Source organism: Chionomys nivalis, chromosome 7, assembly GCF_950005125.1.
Source record: "Chionomys nivalis chromosome 7, mChiNiv1.1, whole genome shotgun sequence".
Classification (NCBI taxonomy): domain Eukaryota; kingdom Metazoa; phylum Chordata; class Mammalia; order Rodentia; family Cricetidae; genus Chionomys; species Chionomys nivalis.
Window position 1 is genome coordinate 42,277,776 of NC_080092.1, and position 22,750 is coordinate 42,300,525.

At 46.0% G+C, this 22,750-nt stretch overlaps 1 protein-coding gene across 4 annotated transcripts in view; it reads right to left on the reverse strand.

The window, feature by feature from the left end:
- Tom1l2 (target of myb1 like 2 membrane trafficking protein) overlaps positions 1 to 17,174 on the reverse strand; it is a 130,918-nt gene extending 113,744 nt beyond the window's left edge. For all 4 annotated transcript variants that reach the window (XM_057776009.1, XM_057776008.1, XM_057776006.1 and 1 more), the window contains exon 1: positions 17,018 to 17,174. In XM_057776009.1, coding sequence (XP_057631992.1) covers positions 17,018 to 17,069 — 52 coding nt within the window. In that variant the 5' untranslated portion in view covers positions 17,070 to 17,174. The remainder of the gene's footprint in view (positions 1 to 17,017) is intronic.
- Positions 17,175 to 22,750: the final 5,576 nt, after the last annotated feature.

Sequence of the window (22,750 nt, forward strand, 5' to 3'; positions counted from 1 at the left end):
TTTTCCTTCTCAACTTGCTTTTGGCCGTAGTGTTTCATCACAGCAATAGACACCCTAACTAGGACACCCCTATTCATAATGGTATCATTCGAAACAGTCAAAAGGCAGAATTAGCCTAAGTGTCTATCAGTAGATAAATGTAAGATGTAAACTGTCCACAAAATGGAATATTATTCAGCATTTAAAAAGAAGAAAAGCTGGGTGTGGTGGCACATGCTTTTATACAGTGGTCTGCGTGCGTGAACCAGATCTCATTACAGATGGTTATGAGCCACCATGTGGTTGCTGGGAATTGAACTGAGGACCTTTGGAAGAGCAGGTAGTGTTCTTAACCACTGAGCCATCTCTCCAGCCCTGGAATATGCTTTTAATCCCAGCATTCAGAGACAGAGGATCTCTGTGAGTCTGTGCTCAGTCTAACCTACAAAGAGTTCCAGGTTAGCCAAGGATACACAGTTTAACCCTGTCTCAAAAAAAAAAAAAAAATCTGACATGTACTTTAACATGGATGAGCCCTGAAGATATAACAAGTGAGTTAAGTCTGCTTTTAAAAGACAAATGCTGTATAGTCTCATGAGGTTCTTGAATGATCAGATTCATAGACAGATGGTAGAATGAATGTTGCTTGTGAGCATGAGGGAATGGAGAGCTGGTGTTTAACGAACATACAATTTCTGTTAGGAAGGTTTTTAAAAAGCTTCTGGAAATGAATGGTTGTGATGGCTGTGCAAGGATATTAAATGTGAATGTCTGCATTTGAGATAGTTATGGTGACAAATATTACATTATTTGCATGTATATTTTGCAAAAATAAAGTCACACATCTGGAGAGTTGCTCTGTGCACTGGAGTGTGACTTAATCAGGAAGATGCAGGTGATTTTTAACACTCTTCCCAAAAGGTGACAGAAACAAACGTGTCCCATGTCACTTTCTCAGCCCGGACAGAACAGAGAACCACAGTCCCCATTAAACAGCTGACCTCTTTCTTGGAGGGAGTCCTCAGCTTTACCTGAGTCCTGACCTGTGCTAGGCAGCATGCATATGGATGGGGCAGAACAGTTCACACCTGAACTCACTGGCCTAACCCATGCACAACTCCACACAAAGCCAGGAGAGATGGGTGACACCAGCAGGCTGTGCTGTGGGCCTCACCGGAACTCACTCCTATCGGGGAGTTTTATTCTAAGAAAGTCACAAGAGGTAAAATTACACAGCTCACTTTTAGGACCACATCTTAAAACATCCATTGAGAAAGCTGAAAAACAAGAAACAGACTTGGTTCCAAACATGTATGCTGTACACTGGAGTCTACAACCCACTGAGCACCACAATGAGGAAAGGCAACTTCTTCCAACACTTCAGCATCCTCTCTTCCTCCAGTACAGTCTCAATGTAAATCCCTAGTCCTCATCTCAGCCATATTTTCATACAGACGACAAGGAGACTAGAGGGCACTCTCAAACCCTGTTCCAGAACCAAAAGCTAATAATCACACTAAAATAGTCAGATATTTACCACATACATATAAAATGCGGTACACCACAGCAGATTAGCAATTGTTGGCAGCAGAAGGCCCCAAACTAGTCCCCAAAGGAGTTACAGATCTAACCACAAGCAAGTGAGACCGCTACATAGGGGCCACAGCATGTTACTATGAATGTTGCTGCGCACAGCCAGGGGGAGCACAGAACGGCAGAGTGCTTGCAGGGGCCTGCAAGGAAAGAGACAAGAAGGAGCCCAGTGTGTAAGAGCCTCCTATACCAGGCCCAGTTCATGAGTGGTTCAGGAGATGGGGAGCCCGGGAGGTTTCTAGCAGGTGTGTCCCACATACAGGGCACACAATGTAGAAAGGGAAGGAGAACAAAGGAAGGACGCCAGCTAGAAGCAGCTGGTCAGGAAGAACAGGGTAGACTAAGTCAGCTAAGACAGAAACCAAGGTGAAACAATGTTAAGGACATCATCAATCTCAAACAACCAAACACTAGCTGCACAGTCTGCAGACAAGAGATCCACAGAGCCTGGAGGTTCAGAGTGATTCTCCGGCCTCCTCACCTCCCTTCTTTTGACATTGCTCACCCCTGGAGCAATCTGTCTCGTGTGTATATGAAACTGAAATGAATGCACCCAGGGACACCTTTTTAGAAATGTGCCGTCACAAGTGACATTTTCGGGTGTCAGAGTTAGTCTTGTCTGCTGGTGGATAGAATGTGCGCCCAGCTGACAAGTGAGACGCCTGCAACACCAACAATTATAGAAACAAACTCAACCTAGAATCTGGAAATCAAACTGTTCTTTCCATCTCTTCCAGCACATTCAGCAGACAATATGGTGGGCCCCTGGCAGAGGGCCCTGGCTTCTCAATCGTAGCAGCTCAGAAGGCTGGAAGGAAGCCAAGCTTCATGACCTTTCAGGGTAGCAGGTGGTGAAAATAGCATGTACAGGTATAGGATTTCTCAGGGGCAGAAGACAGCAGAAAACCTGTCAGCGTATCACAAGGATTAAGCACAAAACAGCGCACAACATGTGACTCCATTTAACTACCCTTCCAGACAGGCAACACTCACCTACAGAGACAGACAAGATCAGTGACTGCCTCAGCAGGTATGCTGACAGGAAGCCTGTCTGGGAAGGGGTTGGGGGGAGGGGGCAGCGGAACCTTTCTTGAAAGAGATTGATAGAATGTGTCTTGGCAGGGTGTAGACTACAAAATGCATGCACCTGTCAAAAACATAACAACTAAGATTTGAACATTGTTTTTCCCATAAGAAAACTATACATAAGACCCTGTCCCAAAAAACAAAAAAGGAAAACTGTATCTCAATGAAAAAAAATCAGAAAGCAAATATATATTACAATACTTATTATAAAATACACAAATTTATCATATACACAGGTATAAATAAACGTATGAAGTATATGTGTATACACATATATAAACTGAATTCTTAAGAATATTCCTACAGAGGAGTAAAAGTCTTAAGACAAACTAAAGTCCACCTTTCATCTTATGAAATTTGTTCCTTAAGTTGCAGGACAGGAATGAACCTGAAGAACCTGTTGTTCAAATACGTAAACAAGTAGGACAGGACCTACCCAAAGTCACACAGCAAGGCAGCAGCAGAGCACTACTAACTAACCTATACCGACTTCCCAGGCCCTAGCCCCAGGTAATTCTCTGTTTAAAATGAGTGCCAGAAAAAGCCAATAAAACAGAAGCCAAAGGTGACAGTTTCATTTAAGCCATCAAACCTGAAGGTAGGCTGTTTTCCTACCAAGTAGTCTAAATCAGGAGATTAACCTCCAAACAATAAAAAGTATTTGGCTCCATAAGGGTAAGTCAAGTGCCCTTCCACTAAATGGCATCTTGACACTGCCTCACTGAGCCTCTCTACCATAACAAATAGCCAAATGACTGGTAAGAAATTGTGCGCAAATAAAAGCCCCATGGATGTCATAAAACTGACTCAGTATGGGACCTTGGGAGGGTTCCTACAATGGCAGGAGAAACATGCATTGCCTTTGTTCAGATTCCTGACACAATCCGGAGTAATATCTTTTGCTTTGTTTTGCATTCTCTTTGCAGAAGGGTGTTGCGTTTTGCTTTGTTTTCAGAAACAGGGTAGCCCTGGCTGTCTGGAACTCACTATGTAGACCAGGTTGGCCCCTGAACTCATGACTGCCCATGGCCCTACTGCAGCCAGGGTCAGTTCTGATGTCCAATGCTCCTGTTAACATTGAGGCCATGCAGACACCCAAGATTAAGGGCCAAGTTAGTGTCTCAGGGCCATATAGCCTCTGGGGGCAATGGTGACAACCAGACCCAGCTTTTGCCAAGGACCATGCTGGGGTCCATGGTCCTACGGAGCCTGGGATCTGAGCTGAAGTCCAGGTCCCGCATTGACATCAATGGTCACAGAGACCCAGGGTTGAGGCAGCCACATGGCTATCAGAACCATTCCCACCTGAGTGGCCATTCCTTCCACCCAGAGCCAGGATGTCAGCCCGGCCCAGGTTGCTGCCAAGGACCATGTCTGAGTCTGTGGTCCAGCCACAGCTGGGGTCTGTGTTGATGTCAGTGGCCAGTGTCACCTCAGGCGGCCTTAGGAACCATGTAGAAATCAGAGGGCTATGCTGAGCCAGGCCTGCCCTTCACTACCCTGGGAAAGCTGGCCTTGTCTCTCACTAGCCCCTGCACTAAGGAGAGAGGACCCCCACCCCTCACCACAGGCGAGGATGAACCCACTCTGAGGACATGTATGTAGAGGAACTGATTCCGCCCCCAAGTCAAATGGCCCCAGTGGCTTAATCTGACCTGGTTAACACCCAGGCCCACAATTGGGCCTTGGGTTGACCCACCCCAGCATCTACCCCACCTGGGACCTGCTGGAGCTTGTGAAGGGACTGGTCCTGAGGAATGATAACTGCAAGACCTTCAAGACTCTGGGTGGCCACAGAATACCCCAGAGGAGCTCTGGTGAGGACCAGGTAAGGATGATATACCAAAAACCAGAAGCCTTGAACCAGACCAGTGACTCACTGCAACGAATATTTGCCAGTCAAGCTGATGGGATAAAGGGTAGATGAAGAAGTAATGGAGAGGCAGGAGAGAAGGAGAAGCAGAGATTTTTCTGTTCCTGGTGTAGTTTTGTTCTGCTTTGGTTTATTGGGTTTTTTGTTCTTGCTTTTGTTGGCTTGCTTACCTACCTTGTTTTCTTTCATGGTAGAAGGATGGGCGTAGAAGGGATAAGGGGGGATATATGGGAGGACTGGGAGGTGAACAGAATTAGGGAGCATAATGTAAAATCCCCCAAGATTCAATAAAGAAGTTTAAAAAAAAAAAGAAATCTGACTGCCTCTTTTTTCCAAGACGGGATTAAAGGCATGTGCCAGCATGCCCAGCATGGATGGGATGACTAGGAGTTGGGGACCCTGAGACAGCTTCAGCAGGAGAGCTAGTTGCCACAAAGACCAAGGCAGGTTCAGAAGGTTGGAACTTTCAGTCCATAACTACCCTATCTCACTGAAAGGGCATGGCACTGAAGCCGAGATGAACAACGGTGTGTAATCAACTATGGCTACCCTACTGTCACCTCCATAGACCCCTAAGCAATGGTCTGGGAGAGCCCAGACTGGAGCATGCAGAGGTCCTGGGAGATGGTGGGCACCGTAACGTGTAAGCAGTCTCATGCTCTCCCTCCTTTTCTGGTCCTATGCACTGTTCCACTTGACTGTTCATGGAATGAATCCTTCACATCTGTGGGAGCAGAGTGTGTTGAGTTCTGTAAGCTATCATGGCAAACTATCAAGACGGAGGAAGGTACCGTAGAGTTCCTAACTCGGAGCTGGCTACCTAGAAGCACCAGGGTAGTAACTAAGGCTCACTGATGTATGAAGTGGAGATGGTTATATAGGAATCAATCCCTACCCAATGGAGTCTGAACTCACTCCACGCAGTCAGAAATATAGGACTGAACAGAATTATAGATTCCCAGTTTGTATGGGGGAGGGGGATTCCATGCTTTGGTGTTGGAAGTGTTTGTGAGCATAAAAACAGCATAGGCCTACCCTCCCTGGGCCTGTTTCCCCTATTCTCATTTGGCCAAATGAGAGGGTTAGGCCAAAGGAAGGTAGGGTTTTTTTTTTATCTACAACCCTTTAATTCTTTGAGTTGCTGGTTTAGGAATTTCAAAGGTTGGGGCTGGCAATGTGGCGTAATGGTTATGATCACTTGGTCTCACAGAACCCACATGGTGGCTCAACTACCTGTAACTTCAGGTCCAGGGAGGACCTTCATCTGACCTCTGCAGGCTCCAGGCATGCCTGTAGTGTACACATACACAAATACACACACACACACACACACACACACACACATCTAGGAAAGAAGAATTTCAGAAGTTAACCTAAGAAACGAAGTCTCTCTGTGAAAGGCATTAGCAAATTCAGCTTTCAAACTCCCCAGCAGCACAATTTCACAGACCACATTTCCTTATTTTGACTAGTGATCTGCCAGAACTGTATGATTTCTCCCTGGAGAAGCAGGGGAAGAAAAAAGCCTTAGCAGCATTCCTATTATGGGTCCCTATTCTTGCCACCAGCTCTCAAAGATTTGCAGCCCCATTTTCTGAAATGAAATCTCTCAAGCTGGATGTGGTGGCTCACACTTACAATTTCAGTACTCAGGAGTCTTAGGCAAAGAAATCTCTGAGTTAGTTGAAGGCCAGCCTGGGCTACACTGAGTTCAAGACTAGTCTAGGCTAGAGTATAAGACAACCAAGCTTGCCCTTCACTAATGGTTAAAAAGCAGCTGACACCTTTTTTTTTTCTTTTTTGAGACAGGGTTTCTCTATGGCTTTGGAGCCTGTCCGCCCAATCACACAAACAATATACTGAATCCTAGTACTAGCTCTTGTAGACCAGGCTGGCCTCGAACTCACAGAGATCTGCCTGCCTCTATCTTCCGAGTGCTGGGATTAAAGGCTTACGCCACCACCACCTGGTTTAGCCGACACCTTTTTTTTTTTTTTTTAATTTTCGAGACAGGGTTTCTCCGTAGCTTTTTGGTTCCTGTCCTGGAACTAGCTCTTCAAGACCAGGCTGGCCTAGAACTCACAGAGATCCGCCTGCCTCTGCCTCCCGAGTGCTGGGATTAAAGGCGTGCGCGGCCCGGCTAGCCGACACCTTTAAGATTGTAAAATTTAAGTGTTTTACAATCCAGTGTCTGCTTAAGTTCCTTCTCTTTATCCATCTGCAACTGCAATTCCTCAACAAACTCAGAGTGGACTTCACAGCCCTTCTCGGGGGAAGGCCTCAGGGAGGTTGAAGAAGCACATTTTCAAATCAACTATTAGAAAACCTGTTGGGGAGGATGCTTGCTCACAGAATTCTACTGGGAAGAACTGGGCGAACCATTAATGGTACAAGGACTAATCTGGGTTTAAGACAACTATTCCTAAATGTTCGGCCCTTTTAATCATTCAAATATCCATCCACTCAATTATGCAAATAATCACTGAGCCATGCAGTTTAGGAGTCAAGTCCCTACTCTGACATTTATAAACCATGAACCTTGGGGACAGTCCTTCAGATCTAGGGTCCCTAGACAATAAAACACGAGTCACACTAGGCACAGTGGTATGCACTATAGTCTGCTACTTAGGTGGCTGGGTTGAGAGGATCACTTGAGCCCAGGAGTTGGAGGTCACCCTAAGTAACTTATCAAGTCTCTTTCTCTCTCTCTCTCTCTCTCTCTCTCTCTCTCTCTCTCTCTCTCTCTCTCTCTCTCTCTCTCTCTCTCTTTTCTGAGACAGGGTTTCTCTGTATAATTTTGGTGCCTGTTCTGAAACTCTCTCTGTAGACCAGGATGACCTTGAACTCACAGAGATCCACCTGCCTCTGTGGCTGCCTCCTGAGTGCTAATATTAAAGGTGTGCACCACCACCGTCCAGCAAGTCCATGTCTCTTAAACAAACAAACAAACTATACATATATATATAATATGAATATATAATATATATTCATGCAAACACATACATATATAAACAATATTATCAACCTGGAATTTAGTGAGAATTAAAGAAAATTACGTTTGCAAGGTATTTAGCCAAGAAGAGCTGGGGACATAGTTCAGAGGTGTTTGCCTAGCATGCTCAGGCTCTGGATTTGAACATTAGCACAATAAAAAACAAAGCACTTCTTTGGGGACAGAAGGGTACTGGGGGAGGGGTACTGGGTGTGGAAAAGCTGAAACAGAGCAGGTAGATGGGGTAAAGGGAGGAGTATGGAAAGAGCTAACCTACTAAATACATACACGAAAGCTGCAAGAAATCCTACTGATTGAAAAATAAAAGTTTGAGGCAGGGAAATGGTAATGCACTCCTTTAATCCCTGCTCTAGGGAGGCAGAGGCAGTCGGATCTATGTTTGAGGCCAGCCTGGTCTACGGAGCAAGTTCCAGGACAGTCAGGGCTACACAGAGAAACCCTATCTTAAAAAACAAAAAACAAAAACAAACAAAAAACCACACCAAGTGAAACAGACACAAAAGGACAAATCCTGGGTGATTCTTCATCTGAAACTCCTAGAGAATGAAGTTTATACTGTTGGAAACAGAATGGCGGCTGCGAGGGGCTGGGGAAGGGGTCCGGTAGATGTTCTTTCAGAATGACTTTCAGATGTTCTTTTATTTGCAAAATAAAGTGGTCGCTGATGGATGGTGGTTATGTTCCCCACAAAAATGATCACCACTATCACTGTACCATGTGTTTAAAATGGTTAAATGGGGGCTAAAGAACACCTCAGTCATGTAAGGACCTAAGCTTGATCCCCCAAACCTACATAAAAGTGTACTGGGGCCAGCAGGCAGAGGCAGACAAACCTCTGAGCTCCAAGCCAGCCTTGTCTACATAGCGAGTTCTAGGCCAACCAGAGCTCCATAGTGAAACCCTGTCTTAAAAGACAAAAAGGGCCTGGCGGTGGTGGCGCAAGCCTTTAATCCCAGCCCTCGGGAAGCAGAGGCAGGCAGATCTCTGTGAGTTTGAGGCCAGCCTGGTCTACAAGAGCTAGTTCCAGGAGAGCAGGACAGGCTCCAAAGCCACAGAGAAACCCTGTCTCTAAAAAAGACAAAAAGGAACACGGGGAAAGCAAAGACAGGAGACTCACTGGGCTCACTGGGCAGTCAGTCTAGCATAATTGGTAAGCCTCAAATCAAAGAGAAACCCTGCCAGTTCCTGAGGATAACAACCAAGGTTGTCCTCTGGTCTCCAGACACAAACACAGGCATAAAAATGGTCAAAATGATAAACTATGTTATATGCATTTTACTGTTTTGGTTTTTTTTTGTTTTTTCAAGACAGGGTTTCTCTGTGTGGCCCTGGCTGTCCTAGAACAAACTGTAGTCCAGGCTGGCCTCAAACTCAAAGGTTTGCTTGCCTCTGCCTCCTAGGTGCTAGAATTAAAAGCATGCACCACCACCACCCGACTTTACCAAAATGTTATAGAGAGAAATTGACTGGGCACAGGGGCCTTCATAAAACAGTCAGTCCAAACAGTGCATGAGAAAAACTGGGTTACAGTAGCATACATTGCTTTTCTACTGGCAATAACAGCACTGTGAGCTGCAAGGCAGAATCACGCCATCAACAGAAGGAAGCTCTCAGAAGACTGCTTGAAGAGAGGGAGCGGGCAGCAGGCTTGATGCTCAGAATGTGAAAATCAAAGAGAATCTTTTATCAGGAGAAAGGAACACTAAATGGGAGCCAACTCTGAAACTAGTTTGAATAAACCCTTTTTCTAACCACAGAGAGATGGCTCAGTACATAAAAGCACTTGCACACAGGCTTGGTGGCTGAGTTCAATTCCTGGATCCCATAAGATGACCGAAGAGAACTGACTCCCAAACTGTCCTCCAACCTCCACCTGAGCACTGCGGCATGCAAACCACACTCACACACATATACGTATGACAAATGAAAATTTTTTTTTTTTTTTTTTTTTTTTTTGGTTTTTCGAGACAGGGTTTCTCTGTGGCTTTGGAGCCTGTCCTGGAACTAGCTCTTGTAGACCAGGCTGGTCTCGAACTCACAGAGATCCGCCTACCTCTGCCTCCCAAGTGCTGGGATTAAAGGCGTGTGCCACCACCGCCCGGCGACAAATGAAAAATTTTAAACCAAGCTGGGGAGCTAGAGAGAAGACTCAGCAGTTAGGATTGTTTACTAGTCTTCCAGAGAACCTAGGTTTGGTTCCCAGCACCCACATGGCAGTTCACAACCATCTGCAACTCAGGCACAGAGATATGATGACCCTTTCTGCCCTCCCTGGACACTGCATGCATGTGGTACACAGACATATATGTGGACGAAACATCCCCCAACTCATTCTTTTTTTTTTTTAATATTTATTTATTTATTTATTATGTATACAATATTCTGTCTGTGTGTATGCCTGAAGGCCAGAAGAGGGCACCAGACCTCATTACAGATGGCTGTGAGCCACCATGTGGTTGCTGGGAATTGAACTCAGGACCTTTGACAGAGCAGGCAATGCTCTTAACCACTGAGCCATCTCTCCAGCCCCCAACTCATTCTTCAAAATAATATTAAAATGGCCCAGCCCCGCCCCCAAACTTGAATGTTATTATATCCTTTTAAACTACTGGGTCAGTCAAAACATTCTGGCTGATTTATCTGACAGGCCAAGAGTAGCATCCATCATGGGATACTCCCTCAAAGCGCTGTGTTTATCCCTCCCTCTCGCTGATATCCCAAATCTAAGGTCAGAAAGTACATAACTAAGTACAGGGAGATAATACAGGAACATTCTGAGAGGTTAGAGGATGCTGCTTTTCAAGGAATGGAAACAGACAAGAATAAGAAAAATCTTGAGGAATTTGTAAGAAAGCTTATGATGGAAATTTTATTCTCCTTTGCACTTTTCTGTGTTTCCTATTTTCTCTGTGGCCATCGCTGATTTTTTCAGAGCACAGTTACATGTGGATGTGAACTATCCCAAATAGTGGTGCACTCCCAGAGGCCGTGCTTGCACGTGTTAAACAGCAGAAGAGAAAGAGCAGCTGACCCCTCATGCCTTTCCAGTCTGGTGTTTTATAACCTATCCAGACAATGAAGGACAAATGTCCTCATAACCCCAGACCTTGTCCCAGTACTCCAGTGACCTGCCATTTCATTTCTGATGGAGTTCCCTATCCCCGACCTTGGAGCAAATATCACTGTCTGCAGCTAATTTCCTAGTACAGCCCACCGTTTCATTCTGCACAGGTGGGGCTTTGATGCTGAGAGAGGAGAATGATCTTTCTGTAGCTGCCCAGCAGCCCAGCGCAACTCCCAGAGGCAGAGTGCTAGGTTTAGACTCCAACTCCTCACTGCTAGCCATGGGACCCTAAGTAGGTTAACACATCTTTGTGCTGCCTTGATGGCTCCCATCTGCAAATCAGAGATAATAACAGTATCCCTGTACAGCACTGCTGTGAAGATTAAATGATTGTAAGAGGCACGGAGCCATTTTGGCCTCTAGCACATAGGAATTTAATACTGAACATAAAAATAAAAAACATTTAGCTACTTTTATTAATATTCTTCCTCTCCTCTATTCTCTTACTTGATTAACCTGTTCCATCTTAACTAGTCACTTTCTGTCTCACATGATCTAGATACCTGTCCAAGTTCTTTGTTGATCGAACATCCTGGTGAATGCTTAGCTAGGTGTGTGCAGGTGGGCAATATAAAGCCATTAAATGTCTAAATCAATGAAATTGAAATAATCACCCTTTAAAGATAGTTCCTCAGAGTCCATATTTAGTGTTTTTGAAGAAAGATAAAGAAAACATGAAAAGAAGCCAAACATTCCATCTATAGCAACGGTTCTCAAAGTGTACCAGCAAGAGCAGCAGCATGGCTAGGGCGCTGATCAAAAATATAAAGTTCTAGCCCTGTCCCAGGAACTCTGAGAGTGAGGCACAGCATTCCAGCTGAGCAGGCCTTCTGGGTTCTGATGCTGATGAATTATGCATTCTGAGTCCCAGAAGTGCCAAGTGAGCACTGGCCCGGAGTGACTTCCAAGCTTTACTCTGCTGCTGGCCTACACATGTCTCTTAGTTTCCCAGAGCCTGGGTTTCTTCTTTTTTTCCCATGATTTATTTATTTGCATTGGTGTTTGCCTACATACATATCTATGTAAGGGTGTTGGGTTCCCTGGAACTGGAATTATAGACAGTTATGAGCTGCCATGTGAGTGCTGGGAATTGAACCCAGGTCCTCTGGAAAAGCAGCCAGTGCTCTTAACCACTAAGCCATCTCTTCAGTCCTGAGCCTGGGTTTTTTAAAAAATGAAACAGAAGTGATAAGATTCAAATAATTCAGTGTTCTGAGCATTGAATGATATTCTGTGCAGAGTCTGTGCATATTTTTGGTGCTTAGTGAGACAGTGTTCTTTCCTTTCAGTGTCCTGTGTATCTCACAGTTGTAAAGACTAAAGAAAATGATAAAGTCAAAGGGCTTTGCACAGTTGCCAACTGTTACGACACTCAGAGGGACTACTAATTATTCTTAGTCTAAATAGCCAGGCTGGAGTGCATCATCTCCCATTCACAGGACACCAGGAAGTACTTCATGTCCAACACCGCCCAGCCTCCAAGCACAAACACTGTGGCTGTCTATGGCTGAAGTATTTTAAAGAAAAGAGATGAGCCGGGCGATGGTGGCGCACGCCTTTAATCCCAGCACTCGGGAGGCAGAGGCAGGCGGATCTCTGTGAGTTCGAGACCAGCCTGATCTACAGAGCTAGTTCCAGGACAGGCTCCAAAACCACAGAGAAACCCTGTCTCGAAAAACCAAAAAAAAAAAAAAAAAAAAAAAAAAAAGAAAAGAGATGATCTTTGAATTGAATACCTGAAAACAATTCTAGCCAACACAAAGAAAATGGCAGGCATCTGCAGGACACGGGTCTGACTTGGGAATTTCTGATACGTGGTATTCAACTTCATCCGCCTCTAAGTAGTAGAAGGTTGAGATTATGCCATACCCTGAATTTGTTTAATTTTCCCTCACTTCTCAGCTCCAAACTACACATTCCACTAACGAGCACCTTCCAGAATCAAGGACAGGATCCAGACATGAAATACACGAGTAGCTACGTCAGACTGTGTTCTTGGCACAGTCTAGTGAGGACGTTTTCTCTCCTAAAGGCTCCTTAATAGTAGTGGTTAAATATCTGCATACCCACACTTGCCTAGCACTCATAAGGCCCTGGGTCCAAGCATAATCCCACAAACACCTGTATTCCCAAGACCTTACAGGTACTCAGAATCGACCAAGATACTCAGGTATGAGGCACGCGCAGCTAAGAAGGACTTTATGGGTGGGAAAATGAAGTCTAGAAACTAAAAGTTGAAGTCAATCAATGAAAGTCACAGAACTGGCTTGAAATCCTAGCACAGGGAAAAAAAAAGTCATTTTTGACAGCTGCCCACCCGGAGCAGAGCTCATCTTGTCATTCAACCCTACCTACCACATTCCCCACAGCCACCTCTCTCGTCTGGTGGTCATGAGCCCATGTCCTCTCCCTTCTCCCCGCCTATTCAAGGCTCACCAGACCCTTCTCTTGCCCTGAAGAGTACCTCAGACTCAGAGGACACACACACACCTGCCCTCTACTGTCTTCTGACATCTTCTAAACTTCTACATCTCACCAGCCATCCAGGAAGCTGTGTTTTCTCCCACAGCCCTAAACCTCAGGACCAGAGAGATCTTGGCTCTCTCGCCTACCAGCTAAGTAGTCATTTCACTCCTCTGAGCCTCAGTTTTTCATCTGTAAAGTGGGAAGGACAACTTATGACAAAACAGCTGGAAGGAAAAAATGATCCTTGCAGAACTGCTGATAGGTACTGTCTTAAAAATTATTTTTATTTTATGTGCATGTGTGCCAGAGTGCATGCAGGAGTCCATGGAGACCAGAATACGGTATTAGTTCCCCTGGAATTAAAGTTACAGGCTACTGTGAGCCCCCATGTGGGTACTAGCATCCAATCCTCAGTCCTCTGCAAGAACAATAGCTGCTCTGACATTTTTTACAGCTTTATCTATTTGTTATTTGTATGTGTATACACATATGTCTGTGCATCACGTCGCAGGCATACTTGGCGTCCACAGTACCAGAAGAGTCTCAGAGTCCTTGAGACCAGAGTTTCAGACAGTTGTGAGCTGCCATGTGGGTGCTGGTAATCAAACCTGGGTCCTATGGAAGAGCAGCCAGTGCTTTTAGTTGCTGAACCATCTCTCCAGTCACAACTGCTGTTTAAAGCACTAGCCTGTGGCTGCTATTTTTGCATACCCTTTCCTTATCCCCAGAACATACTTTTTGCTGCTGCTGCTGCTGCTGCTGGTGTCTTGAGATAGGATCCCACAACAACCTCAGGCTCTCTATGAAGCTGAAGCTGGCCTTGAACTCCTGATCCCCCGGCTCCACCTCCACTTGGGATTACTAACATGTACCACCATTCCCAACATATGTACATACTTTTAAAAAAAATCACAATACTGAAAATCATGTTTACTATTTACCACAATACTACAGAATATCCACTAAAACTTCAATGTGTCAATTTATCATTTTTTCCAAACTAAAATGACTAAGTCCTATCTGCTGATTATTGGCTGCCTAGCAACAGGGACCTTTCATCATCCTCATGATCAAATTTATTTTTATTAAGATCTATTTATTTATTATGAGTACTGTGTGTTTGCCTGTATATATGTATCTGTAGCACGTGCACGCCACAGAGGCCAAAAAATGGGTGTCAGATCCCCTGGAACTCCAGTTACAGATGGTCATGAGCTGCCGTGCGAACACTGGGAACTGAACTTGTGTCTTCTGCAGGAGCAACACGTGCTCGTAACAGGAACCATATATCCAGCCCCTCGAGCACCTTTCAACAGGCAAGAGCGGACTACAGCCTGGGAGGGTATTTTTCCTTCACAGGTCATAAACCAGTCACATCACATGGCCTCTTCAGATAGAAAATGCAAGTCTGACTTAATTATTCTGCGGTGAACAGAAAGATAGTCCAGTTCACTGAGTCTCTACAGTGTTCCAGATAAGATACCAGTTGCTGGTAGACATCACCCCTTCAAACCACAGCACTCTAAACACAAGTCTCCCCGTCACCTGTCCCTGCTTTTCGCTCCGCCGGTCACTCTTGGGTTCTGAAGGTTTCCACATCTTCTGAGGTTCTACAGCCAAGGTCATTCATCTCAGGTCACATCTAGCACATTTATTTTTTTTTACGGCCATTCAAATACGTAATGTCCCTTATTTCCCCTTTTTATACCTACCAGATTCCCTCCCCAGGCCTACAAAACCCTCAAGTTCACTGGCTTGAACTCAACACTGGATTGAGAAATGAGCGTGGACCACAGTAAAAGAACACTTGAAGATGGGGGCAAAAAGAATCCCAGCACCTTCATCCGCCAGATCAGAGATGCCTGCAACTTTGCCTGAAGGGACCAATGCCATCCTCCACAGGCACCCACGTACACAAACATGTATGTATTCACTCACACAGACACATGCACACGCATATATAAATAAAATAAAATCTTTTCAAAAAGAGAGGGGCTGTCTAAAGAGATGACTCAGTGGTTAAGAGCACTGGCTTGCTCTTCCAGAGGACCCAGGTTTTAGTGCCAGCACTCACATGGAAGCTCACCACTGTCTCAAACGCCGGTTCCAAGGGATCCTACAGAAGGCCTCTGTAGGTGCAAGGCATACAAGTGGTGTATAGACATACATGAAGGCAAAACAAACTCATAAAATTGAAAAAAAATAAAAAGAGAGATACTCGAGTGAGCATCAGAGAACAAAGTGTCACAGAAATAGATAAAGACTTTCAGGTCCCAGGATCCATGATTACTCATGAAAGACACTGAACCAAAAAGAACAAAATGTCCCTAAAGTACCAGTTAACCAACAGAAGAAGCCTCAGTAAGTTCATGGGCCTCTCTAAAGACTGAAAAGTAGGTTATAAATTCATATGCAAAGAGGAAAATAAGCAAACCTCGAATGCCTGAACTAGTCAGACCCATAAGGGCAATACAGATTCCTGTTCACACAACCTGCTAACCCAGCTTTAGTGTTTAATTTTTAAGCATTTTATGTGTGGGTGTCTTGTTTGCCTGTACATCTGTGCACCATTTACATACCATGTATATAAAAGGGGCCAGAAGAGGGCAACTAATCCCCTGGAACTGAAATTACAGCCAGTTGTGAGCCACTAGACAGTTGCTGAGAATTGAACCTGGATCAGCAGCCAGTGCTCTTAACCAGTGAGCCAGCACTTCAGCCCCAAAACATAGTTTTAAAAGACACTAATCAGCATTTTTTGACTGATCCCTTGGCATAAGTTCCTGCCTTGGGTGAAAAGCCAAATTGCTTGTTTATTACTTACTACTTGCAATGTTAGAGATCAAACCTAGGATTTTGTGTGTGCTTAGCTAGCTCAACCACTGAACTATGCCCCAGTCGGCATATGGCTTTTTCAGTAAGGAAACTTCTCAGTGGCCACTTCGCCTGTGCTTTTCCTTCTGGGGCATGCTGCCCATCTCTGGCTCCTTATAGTATTGACGGGTGATCTGAATACTCTAAACTATACTACCAGCAAGATTTCGGTCTTGTCAATTTAATATAGCGAGAAAACAAGAGTCAATGTAAGGAGGAGACACTGCATATCAACAAAGAAAGTTAAAAATTGAGAACTTGGAAAGTCCCACCACATCTTATGCCCAAACACCTCGTGTGAAAGACAAGAGATAAGGTCAAAAGGAAAGTCTGGCAAAGTCACTACTGGAGTCCAAGTTTCCGGGTTCCAGGGGAGTGCTTATCAACGAGCAGTGCGGTCGGCCAGTCTCCCTTCTTCCCTAGGAGGCTCTGTGCCATCCTCCTGCCAAGACAGTCACCTTCCCAGAGCGCCTCCCCCATTCCAGTCCCTCCTACAGCCTGGCGGAGTTGCAGCTCAAATTAGAAGTCGTGCAGCTTGGGACATTTTCTGGGAAGGTGCCCAGCCTCAGAGCCATTGGTACCCATGAGTAGACACGGAGAGGAAAGAAAGAAAGTGACATTCCACAAAGGCTCTGGGAGAAAGAGGCCCTTGGAGAAGACTGCTCGCAGAGACATCTCCCACCCAATATGCAAGGGTAAGCAGACCAGCACGGGCACTACTTCTAGGGAGAGACTGGAAAAGCTGGGCCCTGATGGGTAAGGATGCAAGGGGCCTCTCAGAGTCCTAGCTGCACCTCAGGGGAGCCTCCTGGCAGGGTGAGGTGGCACCGGCGTCAGGCAGAAGCCTCGTGACAAGGATGCCCGGTCCACCTTTGAGATGACACCGCTTATTGGCAGAGGCCCAAGCCGCACGTGAAGAGATATCTGTGCGGGGAGGAGGCCCCGGACCTCACCAGCCCGGCCAGCCGCTCTGTGGCTCACTCGACGCCTGCCCCACGCGTGGCCTTACCAAGACACTGCCCTACAGGGGTGCTGAACGGATTCCCCAGCAGGAACTCCATCTCTGCAGGCCTCGTTCCGGCCCGGATGCCTGTCTGCCGCGGGTCTCAGCTGCCCGCGCCGCGCTCTGCCCTGACTGACACTTGCCCCCGCCCCACCCTCGGGAACACCGAGCGCCGGCCTGACCTCGCCCTCTGGGTGCATCCCTATTGGGCAGCGTCTCCCCAGACCGCCTCTGATTGGACGGCACGCCGCTCTCGGTGAAGTCCCACCCACCCCGCAGCGTCCGATTGGGCACAAAGCAAGCTAAGTCACTGGAGTCCCCGTCAGCCGTAGCGGCACAACCCCCTGGACCCGCCTCAAAACGGGGTTCTTTTCTTTTGATTCGTTAGCCTGTTTGTCAGTCTAGAAAATCCTTACTATTATTGGATAAAAGGCATGTCTATCATCCAAATAACGATAGCGTAACTAGAAGTTGCGGGGCATTGACGGTGCTGATTGGAGAGACGTTTGTTTTCTTCAAGGCTGGTTGGTGTTAGAAGCATTTCACCACCCAGAAATGTGGTCACGTGATACGTCAACTTTCACCCAGGATATTTATTGCCTGACTTCCCCTTAGCAACAGAGTGGCGGTGCTTGGTTACCCAGCAACCAAGCGACGCGTCCACTTCAAGGAGAGTCCTTAGGAAGGTAAGAAGCAAGAGGCTAGACTCCAAGACGACTCTAAGATCAGAGGTTGCGTGATTCAATTCTGTCTTTTAACTGTTCTGTGAGGACTCCGACCTGGCCTTTCTCATTTGTAAAGTGAGCACACCTATCATTTTACACTTGTACTGAGACTTATCAGTCCTTAGTAGAAGAAAATCATCACGTATAGCTCCTAAAGCCCGCAAAAGCTGGAAGGAAGAGGGTCCATCTGCCAGTTTCCTGGCCTAATCAGTTTCTTTTTTCTTTTCTTTCTTTTTTTCTTTTTTGTTTGTTTTTTTTTGTTTTTCGAGACAGGGTTTCTCTGTAGCTTTGGTGACCGTCCCGGAACTAGCTCTTGTAGACCAGGCTGGCCTCGAACTCCCAGAGATTCGCCTGCCTCTGCCTCCCGAGTGCTGGGATTAAAGGCGTGCGCCACCACCGCCCGGCTCGCCTGATCAGTTTCATAGACAAAGAGGTACCCGGTCGTCCTCTTGATCTGAAGTAAGTTACTTCATTTGGTGCTGTATGAAGGGCTTAGAAGGAGATTACAGGACCTGGGGTTCCATAGCAGTCTCTGTCAGTAATTCACAGTAATTTCCCCAAGGCCTCAGTTTTCCTCTCTGGGAAGTAAGTATTCTCCCACTATGTTACACTGAGCTATGTTACACTGAGGCTCCCTTTTCAGGAGCTCCCAACGCTGACATGCAATTATACAAGTTGTGTGCGCTGAGAGTGAAACAGCACTCAGTCCGTTGCTGTTATTCTTGTTATGTTATGGCCAATAGGATCTATATGGTGCTTCAAGCCCAACTGACCCAGGTTGCTGTTTCCCCGGAAAACCTGGACTTTTGTCCCGTGAAGAGGCTACCTGGTTGATTTGCAAAGTAGTTTTCTGCTGTTTCTCCACATCCTACCTCTGGTCTTCACCAAGGACACTGTCATCAGGCAAGTCAACCAGACCCCTGTTTGGATAAATTATTGATATAATCCCCATAGGAGAGGATTCTTTGGGCCTTGACCTAGGAAAAATTGTTAGAAAAATGAGCTGTGATCATGGTTGTTCCTAGTTTGCTGGTTACAAGAGAGTCGTGATTAGGAAAATTGGCTCTACTACAGACTAGAAGTCATGCCTTTTGATAAATCTGCATGTTGGCCAATCTAGAAAAGCCTTGATGTTACAAAAATCCCTACTATGTGCTTTCATAGTTCTGCAAACCCACTTGCTCGTCGTTGTTTGGAATTAAATATTGGGACGATTTATTTAATTCAAGTCTGAAACAGCAGAACCTCTCTGTCTGAGTTATTCCTAGCTGTTGCTGTCACCCCCAGAAATCAGGTCCCACCCCCTTCAGTATCCTTTCTCAAGGTTGGTTATAGAGAGCTGCTGGGATCTTGTAGCTCTCACAAAGATCTCTCCCCCACACACACACATCAGCTGTGAGCAAGCCCAGCTCCCCCATATGGGCTGAGACAGACTTCAGTTGGAACTGTGCTCTCTTCATTAGGCTTTCCAGACTAGGTCAGGCCAGATTGCATGGTACAGAACTAACAAACACACACACCCAAAAAAAGAACAGCATGAGTCAGAAACATCCTTTGTTCTCTGGACCTGAGGAAGCTAATGGAAAGGAAAGGTTTGTTTTTCCCTTCAGGGCTCCTCATGGCTGCCTAGACCATGACATCATCTCCCTTAGTGCTCTCCCACTCCATGGCTCCTCATGGCTGTCTGTGGGCATGGCCCTTTAACTCTCCTAGCAAAGTTCTGAGGGACAATTTATTTTTTTATTAAACTCTCCCCCACCCCATTCTCTAACACTATTATTGGGTCAATCAATCACTTAGCTTGGGCACAACCTACCAAACTAGATTCTGTCTCAAACTGGGAGTGATTAGTCCCACATATAAACTAAGTTCCTAGAGATGTCCCAGACCCCATAACTCCTCCCTCCCTTCCTTCCTTCCTTTTTTCTTTCCTCCCTCCTTCCCTCCCCCCTTCCCTCCTCCTTTCTTTCTTTCTTTCTTTCTTTCTTTCTCTTTCTTTCTTTCTTTCTTTCTTTCTGCCTTTTTTTGAGACAGGGTCTCTCTGTGATAACTCTAGCTGGGCTGAAACATACTATGTAGACCAGGCTGGCTCAAACTCAGAGATCCACCTGCATCTGCCTCCCAAGTGCTGAGTTTAAAGGCATGCACCGCTCCTAGCTAGACTCACTTCCCTTTGTAATTCTTGGCAGAGCAGTTATAATTGTTTGGTTGGAGCCTCTGGCTCACCCCTGCATTGTTCTGGAAGCCCCATTCCCTCCCACTTCTCCCCACCTCTCTCTCCAAACCCTGACACTCAGTCTCTGAACAAAGGAAAGATGCCAAAAAGCCCAGTTCCCTCATTCTTAATGGCTACTGCGACTTCCTTCCCTGAAGTTGCCTGCTGACCAAATCCTCACCTAACCACTCAGCTTTTGACCATACTTGGGCAAAAACCCATCTTGTGGTAGAAACATCATCACTCCTACAGCCTATAAAACTTGCTTTCCTACCTGTCTTGAGTGTGCGACTTCTCTGGCCTCCATCTCTGGGATCTGAGAACCTGCCCAGGGGGAGTTGCTTTGCCCAATATACCTGTTGTTATAGTTTTTCAGTTCAACTTAATCTGGTTTACTGCATTGGCAGAGAAACTTATTATGGGGGAGGGTCAGAAAACCCATTAGTAATGAGCTTTCTAAAAGTAAAATCTGATCCATCTATGCCTTATACGCTGTAGGAGCTTCCCAGCATCATAGGATAGAAATGCAGTGCAGGCCTGCATCACTTCTGCTTTCCTGCTGGAGGGGGGAGGTCTTTTCTTTTCATCCTTCAAACTGTGTCTTCCCTGGCCAGGCCAAGTGTCCCTACTGTGTGCTTTCATAGTTCCCCACACCTACTGACTTGTCATTGTTTTTTTTTTCTTTCTTTTTTGAATTTTCAAGACTGGTTTCTCTTGCTTTGGAGACTAGCCTGAAACTCACTCAGTAGACCAAGTTGGCCTCAAACTCACAGAGATCCGCCTGCCTCTGCATCCCGAGTGCTGGGATTAAAGGCACGCACCACCACTGCCCGCCCTAATTTGTCATTGTTTGTAAGTAAATATTGGTATGACTATTTAATTCATGTCTGAAACAGAAGACCTGTCTGAGCTATTCATAGCTTGTAGTAGTTATTCAGTATGGATGTGTAGACCAGGCACAAGCTCTTACAAAAATGGGGGAAGAAGGGATTACCTGCCTAACTGGAAAAAGACAAAGGCGGGAGCTGGTGGAGTTATTTTCCAAAAGACACACGGTCAGAACCTGCCCCGCCCTGAGCGTGAACGATGAACATGGGCAACACCAGTCCTACACCGCCTAGAACCTGTGGAGCTTGACTGGAAGCTAGCTTGGCTGGTCACACCAAATGGACTTTAATGAAATGGAGGTCAAAGTTTTGACACCAGAATTGAGTCATTTCCCAAAGTACAACACCTTTTTTTTAAAAAGCTCCAAATACTTTTCAGATAACATCTGGCAAATGAAACACATTAAAATTTCCCCAGAAGTAAATTTGGAGGTTGGTAGTAAATTACGAGAAACTTTAAGGAAAATTATTTAGGAAGATTAGGAAGCTGATGAACACAAGAATTGTCCTGGGAGGACAGTCAGTCAGTCACCTGAGGAGGAAGAGTCAGCAGGAGAGAGTGGGGAAACAAGGCTGAGGTTTTGAAGGGTTGGGGGCACAGATGGAGAACAAGCAAGGACCCTGGGAGATATCCAGATCTATTCACCCCAGACCAAAGAAACCATCCCATCAAGCATAGCTTGGTGAGCCAACTCATCGCAATTGCTTGCAGGAGTGACTCAAAGGCAGCTGCATCGCTAAAAAGCCAATCCCAGTGTGGGTGACAAATCAGAACAGTTGCATCCTGGAGCTCTAAGCCTAAATTACAAGCCCCGCTATCAAAGACTGTCTTTCCTGCCGGGCGGTGGTGGCGCACGCCTTTAATCCCAGCACTTGGGAGGCAGAGGCAGGCGGATCTCTGTAAGTTCGAGGCCAGCCTGGTCTACAAGAGCTAGTTCCAGGACAGGAACCAAAAAGCTACGGAGAAACCCTGTCTCGAGAATCAAAAAAAAAAAAAAGACTGTCTTTCCTTCCTCAGAACTTATATATGAACTCTGTTGTTGTTTGTTTGGGGTATTGTTTTGTTTTGAAACAAGGTCCTTCTACACAGCCTTGGCTGTCCTAGAACTTACTACAATAGGCCAAGGCTGGCCTCATACTTTTAAGATCCTCCTGCCTAAGGCATGTGCCACCATGCATGGCCTTATATAAACTCTTCAGTAGCGGCTTAGTATTGTAACTTTGTGAGCTTCCTGAGTCTTGTGAGTCACTCTCCCTCCAGGAAGGAGTGTTTTAATTCAGACTTCACAGCATGGGGTTGGGGAATGGAAGGGCCAGGCACCCTAGAGTTACTGACATCAGAATCTTTGCTCAGGGATAGTGAAAGACTAGAAAGTGAATACTTATATATGCTGCATTCACACGGATGACAACAGAGAAAGAGGGAGGCAATCTTAGAAGGAAGTCAGGTGGTCAGGGTTCCTGGTGGAGCAGCTGCAGGAGCTGCACTGGCCCTGTGGAATAGAAGGCAGAGGGAAGCCACACCTGAAATCGAGATGGGGAGGACCAGAGGTTCAGGGAGTCCTGGGACCAAAGGTAGAAGGTAAAAAGGAAGGTGAGAAGCAAGTGGGAGCAGAGGGGAGGATGGACTCCCAGAGTGTTCAGAGGGCAGAATCGCAGTGGACAGACAGGAGCATACGGCCCCACTTTTCTGGGGTTGGAAATAATCACAGTGGGGACTGAGCAGCCAGCCCTCAGGGCTGTGATTCTACCCTGCCAAGCAGAGCAGTCAAGTACAACTAACCCAATATAAGACTCTGCCTTCACCACCCCCGTGCCTCTGAAGGCCCCTTTGGGCCGTTAGCAACTGAACCTGATCTAGCTTAAGTAACAGAGAAATTAATGTGAGAAATCCACTAACATGTACAGGGTC